We start from the raw sequence: 8,004 nt of genomic DNA, 5'->3' as shown, positions 1-8,004 counted from the left end.
ATGGAATGACAATGCGCTTCTTACAGCTAAGACTGAGTGTTATTTCCACTTGCTTTATTAAAGCCTCTTACTTGTTTAAAAGCCATTAGTGAACTCTGTTAAGAGCTTGCTGTGAAATTAGTAGCTTACATTTTAAGTCAAGTGTTTTTGTAGAAGTGAAAAATATTGTGACTATATCATGCCTTGATCATTAAATTACACTGTGTATTGAAAACAAATGAATTAGTCAGTACGTTTTGCTTGTCCAGTGTTATTAAACCACTGTATGTAGAAGCAATGTAACAAGAAAGAAACATCAAAACTCACTATATTGAAACTCATGTCTTTTATTTTAATAGTTCTTCACAGACCAATGAGATATTGTTTACTTCAGCCCATTGGCCACTTAGGCAGAGAAAATACTTAATTCATCATTTCCAGTACAAAAGTCTTGAAATTGAAGAGAAAAAAAATGGCTTCGTAAAAAACACTTTATTACAATTAAGACAGAATTCATTATTGCAGTGAGACATTTCACAATGCCAGAACATACTGTATCGATCAAAATATTGAAAATGTGTTTACAGTACAATAGGTCAGTGTGTTTGTACAAGGCACATATAGGTTCCGTTGCGTTGTAGTGATGACACATTTCAAAGTTCAGCTGATGCTGGAACCATTGACAAACCACCATACATCCTGATGGTCAAAAGTACATGTTTACTTATTGTCAAGTAAGTCTCTGCTATACTGTACAAATTAGCCCATTATCTATAAATACCAAAATGGCAAACCTAACCAACAGCTCTTGTTACCTATTATCTATGTAGAGAGATGTGCTTGCAAAACATTCACTGCTTGATAGCAGTAGGGGAAGACTGTTTTTTTTGTGAGTACTAGTACTAGTAGAATGTAAAAATTAAAAAATAGTCGATCAGTCTTGCATTCAATATTTTACTTAAGGAAAAGTAAAGATTTTGACCCAAAATGTATCAATTGTCAAAGTACTCATTAGGCAGCTGGATTGCCCTTGTCAGTGTTATAGTAGATGTAATGTTATTGGATTATTATTACTAATCTATTGACACGTAAATTACATTTTAATGTTGTATCTGGTTGAGATGGGGCTCATTTGTATGTACTTTAATCTATTTCATATTATCTTAATATTGAAAGGTACTAGTGGGCTAAAGCTGTAAGATAAATTTAGTAGAGTAAAAAGGACAATAATTCCCTCAGAAATATAGTAAAGTAAAAGCAGAAGCGGCAAAAAATGTAAATCCTTAAATAAAGTACCTCAAAATTGTACTTAAGTGCAGTTCTAGCGTATATGTGCAAAGTTATGTTCTTATATTATACCATACGGTTTATTGCTATTTAGATGTGGCTACAAGTGACTATGTAAAACATTTCTAATAACTTTCACCTTATGAATAGCCCTTCCTTTGATTTCTTGTGATAAAAGAGAATTGAACAGTGTTTCTAGAATTGGCTGCTTAGAAGGATTATAAAATCTCTCTATGTGAGAATACAAATACTGACAGTAGGATTTATGTGATGTGTGTGAGCGTAAGGGGTCTTTCTTTAAAGCGTAACTTAATAAAAGAAAAAAAGTTTTTAATTGATTCTTCAACCACTCTTCTTTCATTCACAATCATATTCACCACCACTTTCTTTCACAAGCAAGACTCAGGTGTCAAAGAAAACAAGCCTTGAGGGCGTTGTATTCTAACAGCAATCAGACGCATGCTGTCCACCGTGTGGTCATGTGCTGTCGCTCTGACCAGAGGTCTGTGTCTAGCACCTGTGGATACGGAGGGCAGGGTGTGCGTGGATCATCTTCTATGGCAGAACCAGGCTCACACCCCAGTGACGTTGGCCCAGGCCGGGAAGGAGTCCAGGTCAAACATGGCCTTGCCCCAGCTGTTGATGGCCAGTGTAATACAAAGGATGCCAATGATGTTCATGACTATTCCTGTCCTGGCCTGATGGAGAAGAAGAATACATAGTGATATTAAAGCAATAGTTGGACATTTTGGGAAATATGTGTGTTTGCTTTTTTGCTGAGAATTAGATGAGAAGATTGATACCACTGTCATGTCTTCCGTTAAAAATGAAGCTACAACCAGCAGCTGGTTAGCATAGCTTAGCATAAAGACTGGAAGCAGGAGGAAACAGCTTGCTTTGTGTAAAGGTGACACAATCTACCTACCAACACCTCTAAACCTTACTAACATGCTATGGGCCCTATCTTGCACCCAGCGCAATTGACTTGGTACACCGACGCATGTATCATTCCTATTTTGCACCCGACGCACAGCGGACTTTTCCCTCCACAGACTCACGTCGGTAAATTAGGGAATGAACTTGCGCTCCTGGGGTGGTTCAGCGAAAAGAGGAGGCCTGTTCTGGCACAAACGTTCCCTGGTGCTATTTTGCAGTTTCAGAAAACAATTCCTCCACAGACCAGGAAAAACCTAGTCTAAAGTTAGTGGCGCGTTATTCAGATGCTATTTTAAGGGCGCATGCTTGGCCATAATGTAGAGTGTGCACACCACGCATACACTTTGTTTCTCTCATCTAGACGGACCCAGCAGTTTTCATTTTTGCAAACCATACATAAATACAAGGAAAAATATGACCTTGTTTTACACAACATTTCCATGAATCATGGATGTGTTGATGACATAAATGAGGAAATATTAGAGGACTTAAGGAGATGTGATGTTGAACTGCATGTGCCGATGCCACTTAACCCAAATGCCCCAGCAGCAGCACGGGAGAGGAGAGACAGAAGAGCTGCATCGTCTATAATGAGGTCATCTCGGTCTAATGTTAGAGTACATTGCAAAAATATCACCATGCATTCATAACCTCGTGATTCAGTGAGAGTGAGCGAGTGATTTCTTTATTTACATTTTGTCAAAAAGAAAAATCAATAGCAAACGTCGGTCTCCTCGGCTGTGAACCGCTCCTGGCGTGCGCCCATGGATGTATTAAAAGCGTGCACATAGCAAATCCGCCATTATAATAGCAATCCGCCATGGAACAAGCCTGCCTGCTTTTAAAGGAAATGTGAGATAACGCTCTGATTGGTTTATTGCACGTTACGCCCAAACCACACCTATGAGGAATGTAGCTACTTCAGACCAACCCATTTTAGATTTGCATCGCGCGCAAGAGTCATTTATCCCGCCGGTATAACAGCAACAGCGACCGAGATCCGCCCACAAAGCTACTTGCGTTTGGCGTTTCATACTTGTGTTTCAGATTGTTAAAATAGGGCCCTTGGTCTCATCAATTATCCGTATCAAAAATCATGGGGCTTATAGGCTAGACTATTTCTTATCCTCACAAGTGAAGTAAATTAAGCTAATCCGCTGCAGCTTCATATTTACCATAACGACGTGTTGTGTGGTGGTGTGTTTGGACAGAAAGCAAAGCAATTGCATAAAGTCAAAAGAGGCTTGATTAGACATCACAAATGGATGAGACGTGTCCTCGCGAGTTGACATTGTTTCAGCTTGAACAAGAAATTAGCTTATTCTAGGGCTTATGAATCTTCTTTACAGACACATACTGATGACAGGAAAAAGGAGAGAGACCAGATGGAAATAACCAGATGGAGTCCCTGGTGAGTTCATCGATCAGTCAGAGCATGAGCTGCGACACAAACACACAGGCACACTCTCATATACATAGTTGGTGCCTCTGTTTTAAGCGCTATGTAATGTAATGTAGACAGCCAGTAAATTGGCTGTTTGGGGCACAGCAACATAGAATGCTAAAATGTTCATATTTTGAGAAGTTATCGATCATCTCAGCTGACTCTTGGCAAGAAAGCATATAAGCAGATTTCCCAAACTAGTTATTCTTTTAACCGTTTCAGATCACAATTGCAAATGACTATGAACAGCTATCCTTAAAGTGTAACAGTGGCCCTAAAGTGACAACTTTGCATGTTCAACATGTAATTTACTGAACAAACACAACCAACTGCTGCCATACTCACCATGTCAGCAACCTTGAGGTATCCATAAGAGAAGACTATAGCGTTTGGAGGCGTAGCAACAGGCAGCATGAAGGCAAAAGAGGCACTCAGAGTACAAGGCACCATGACGTACAGTGGATTGATTCCAATGGACTGAGACTGCAATAATCACACAGAAAGCTTCAACAGTCAGAGACAGGGATTAACAGAGCCTTCATCACAAAATTCACCAATCCTCCATCTGCAACCGTAATCACTGACTCATAAATCAGAGTGAAAAGTGTACAATTCTGTGCGGAGTGAGAACTCTCATTAGGTGGGTGTAATTAAGATGTAATTCCTGCAAGTGCTGGGCTGAGTCATGATATCTGAAATGAAAAGCGCTCTACATATGTAGCGATAATGGCAGACTACTGAGATGCAGAAAACTTTACTCTGTGGAATTTGCATCTGAATTACATATCCTGCAGCACAGTAGTTTACAAGTGCACAGTAATTTCTGGTTCTCAAAATAAACAAGGGGTGAAAGAACGTAGTTTATAGTTAGTCTTCTTTAAACTATAGGCTGCATATCAGGTCACCACGATGACAGTGTTTTGACTTGTCTGATGGTTTGTGTTTAAATCAAATAAGAAAGATTCTTTTGACAGGATGACATAAAGTGACATACCACAAGCCATTGTGGTTTCATCTCCTCACTTTCAGCTGCATGTGACTGTTCAGATGCTCTTTTTTTCTCTCTTTTCTTCCTATCTCTATTTTCACACGAGCGTTGGACACTCCTGTGCACCCACTTTGCTTCACGCTCAATAAATATCTATCTGAATACCCCTGCTTGGCATTGTCTTTCGCAACCCAGCCTTGGCGTTCTCTGGAGTGCTCGACTTGCGGGTACAGTGATGCCATTCTTCAGCAGCAGCGGGGTGGGCAGCATTACAAGGCGCTGGGCTGAATTGGTGTGTTTGGCAGGTTATAAATGGTAGGAGGGGCCCGGGGAAGGGGACCAAACACATTCAGCCTGAATGACCAACTCGATGGGTAACCAAACAGGGGAAAATAGGCCGGCTCCCACTGGGAATAGTTTCAATGCTGGACTCCAATTGGGGAAATCAGTTCAAAAGAAATTACACTATGTAGCACTTCACCTCACTGAACCACAGCTGCCAAACATAATGATCTGTCTCCTGCAGTCTGAGATCCTACCTCTGCTTCTGCTTTGTTCACACATTATACTTTCTCTGTCTCTCTCCGAGATCTTACCATTGAGGCTAAGACAGGTAGGAAGAGTGTTGCAGTGGCCACATTACTGGTGCACTCTGTGAAGGTAGCAATCAGCAGGCATAAGATGATAGCAATTGCCCAGGGAGGGATGTTTTGCAGGGGAGTCATTTGATCTCCCATCCACTTTGAGAGTCCTGATTCCTAAAGAGAGATAGAGATATATGACATAAACATATACAGGGTTAGAATCTTTTCTGGAAATGAAAACAGTATTTATCTATACAGCTGAGTCAACGTTTGCTCATTTACTGTGAGTATACAGCTCACAGAATATTCAGCTCTGTGCATCACAAAGGACAGCATCCTCTGAAATCTTACTCAGGTGTATTTGCAGTATAAATATGCAAAATAAATACAACAAAAGCAACACATTGAGGTGAACGTTTGATCTAGCAGCAGCAGGAAATGTTCGGTTTGCCAAGCTGTAACTAAATGATACGGCATTAGGAAAATAAGCTGCAAACAATGAGGCTGATTTTAATTTTTTTTTAAACTTAACGCTGGATTACATGCTGTGCTGTTTCTTGTGAATCCCTTGTGAATAGGAAAGCTATTTGAATCCAGTGTGTGAATGGTGGACTCCACCACCAACAATAAAAATGCTATACAGAGAGGCAATTAAAGAATGTAAATACATTGAATGAAAAAAAATCTTGACATTAAATAGTATAAAAAGACAAAACGCAGTCAACAATGAAGCCACCATCACACTTCTGAGATATTATTAGTCTTGCCATATTGTGTGTAAGCTTTTGGCCCTATTTTTCATTAACATTTTAACTGTCACTGCCACTTACTTCACTGCCCTTGGCAAGAGCAAAACCTCCGCCAAGAAGAAGCACAATGCCCCATGGTAACTTCTTTTGGGCAACTTTCCAGGTGAGCAGAGGTGAAGTTGGGCCAGCAATCTGATGGGGTGCTACACATCCAATAAATTCAATGTAAGTATTGCATCATTGCACAGTCTCCAGCTCTCAAAACTTGGATATAACTGTATGACATTTAACCTATATTCTTCCATAATTCTGCCAGCTCACCTGTGTCAAAACTTTGAGTCCTCCAGGAGCAGAATTGTGGGGGTTTAGAGGGCAGAACAAAGAGAAGGACGGCTATGAAGATTGCCACTGTGGCATCTGTCACATACCTGGGAAGTGGAGTGATGAGAGAATGAACAATCTTAGATACAGTACAGGCCAAAAGTTTGGACACACTTTCTCATTCAATGCGTTTCCTTTTTATTTTCATGACTATTTACATTGTAGATTCTCACTGAAGGCATCAAAACTATGAATCAACACATATGGAATTATGTACTTAACAAAAAAGTGTGAAATAACTGAAAACATGTCTTATATTTTAGATTTTTCAAAGTAGCCACCCTTTGCTTTTTTATTAATAAGGGACAAAATTCCACTAATTAACCCTGACAAAGCACACCTGTGAAGTGAAAACCATTTCAGGTGACTACCTCATGAAGCTCATTGAGAGAACACCAAGGGTTTGCAGAGTTATCAAAAAAAGCAAAGGGTGGCTACTTTGAAGAATCTAAAATATAAGACATGTTTTCAGTTATTTCACACTTTTTTGTTAAGTACATAATTCCATATGTGTTCATTCATAGTTGTGATGCCTTCAGTGAGAATCTACAATGTAAATAGTCATGAAAATAAAGAAACACATTGAATGAGAAGGTGTGTCCAAACTTTTGGCCTGTACTATATATGAAAGCAAATAATTCATACTCTTAAACTAGATTAATGTATGAGTGAAGATAAAGTGTATTATTTTATACAAACTCTGCTTTGGAGTTGAAGATATCTGTCGCCCAGCCGCCAACAAAGCCTGGGTCCCTTGTGAACCACATCACCACCAGCAGAATGAAGAGACCTAGGACACTTATCTCTCCAAAGGACATGGACCCCAGCCGGCGATGCTCCTCACGGATCACATTATAGGCAGCAATCTCCTTCTCTGTCTTCACAGCACCACAGCCCCACGTCTTCTTAAAGCTAGAGGGGTCACACAAGGGTGGGGGAAAAAAACCTTTGTGTCACCTTTACACTTAATCACACTCCTGATGCGGTAAAAGTTTCTTGATGTGGATTCAAGTCTCTGTCACTGTAATTAAGCTTTATCCATCACCAAACTCACTTGAATCCCATGAAGACAAACTGCAGCCAAAGCCAGGCCAGTGTGAGCATGAGGATCATGTTAGGGAAGGCAAAGCCAAACCAGGAGGCAAAGTTAATCACATCTCCGTTTTGAGGAAAAAGTCTAAGGGGAAACAACAAAAGAGAATATAACATTGGATTGAACAAGATTGAAAGTAATAGAGAATGACTAAAGAAAGATTTGAGAAAACACTCACTGGTTCATCTGGCCCTTGAGCACCAGATTGGGACCGGTTCCTGTCAGCGTGGCGGTGCCTCCGATGCTGGCAGCGTAACAAACACACAGGGTCATCCCTTTACACATTCTCCGCTTTTCTGCTGCATCCTTATGCATGGCAGCCTCCACTGTGGCATCCAAGAAAGTCACCACCAGTGGGCCTTCAAACAAAGAGCAAGGAATGAAAAGAGCTACTAGCAACATAGTTTTTATTGGCAGAAAAAAACGTCTATGATACTGTCAGAGGTGTCAAAAGTATTCACATTCATTACTCAAGTAGAAGTATAGATACTAGGGTTTTAAAAGACTTCTGTAGAAGTTGAAGTATCAACTAAAGCTTTTTACTCAAGTAAAAGTGTAAAATT

General features: G+C 40.1%; 1 protein-coding gene across 1 annotated transcript in view; it reads right to left on the bottom strand.

Annotated features, from left to right (window-relative positions):
- Positions 1 to 306: 306 nt before the first annotated feature.
- Positions 307 to 8,004, bottom strand: part of slc13a5b (solute carrier family 13 member 5b) — a 10,308-nt gene continuing 2,610 nt past the window's right edge. Inside the window, 8 exon segments of the mRNA XM_039782523.1 lie at positions 307 to 1,964; positions 3,992 to 4,129; positions 5,231 to 5,392; positions 6,049 to 6,170; positions 6,289 to 6,395; positions 7,048 to 7,260; positions 7,403 to 7,525; positions 7,620 to 7,800. Of these exon segments, the coding sequence (XP_039638457.1) occupies positions 1,839 to 1,964; positions 3,992 to 4,129; positions 5,231 to 5,392; positions 6,049 to 6,170; positions 6,289 to 6,395; positions 7,048 to 7,260; positions 7,403 to 7,525; positions 7,620 to 7,800 (1,172 nt within the window). The 3' untranslated portion in view covers positions 307 to 1,838.

This window comes from Perca fluviatilis, chromosome 2 (genome assembly GCF_010015445.1).
Source record: "Perca fluviatilis chromosome 2, GENO_Pfluv_1.0, whole genome shotgun sequence".
Taxonomy (NCBI): Eukaryota; Metazoa; Chordata; class Actinopteri; order Perciformes; family Percidae; genus Perca; species Perca fluviatilis.
This window is presented reverse-complemented; position numbering and strand designations above follow the sequence as displayed.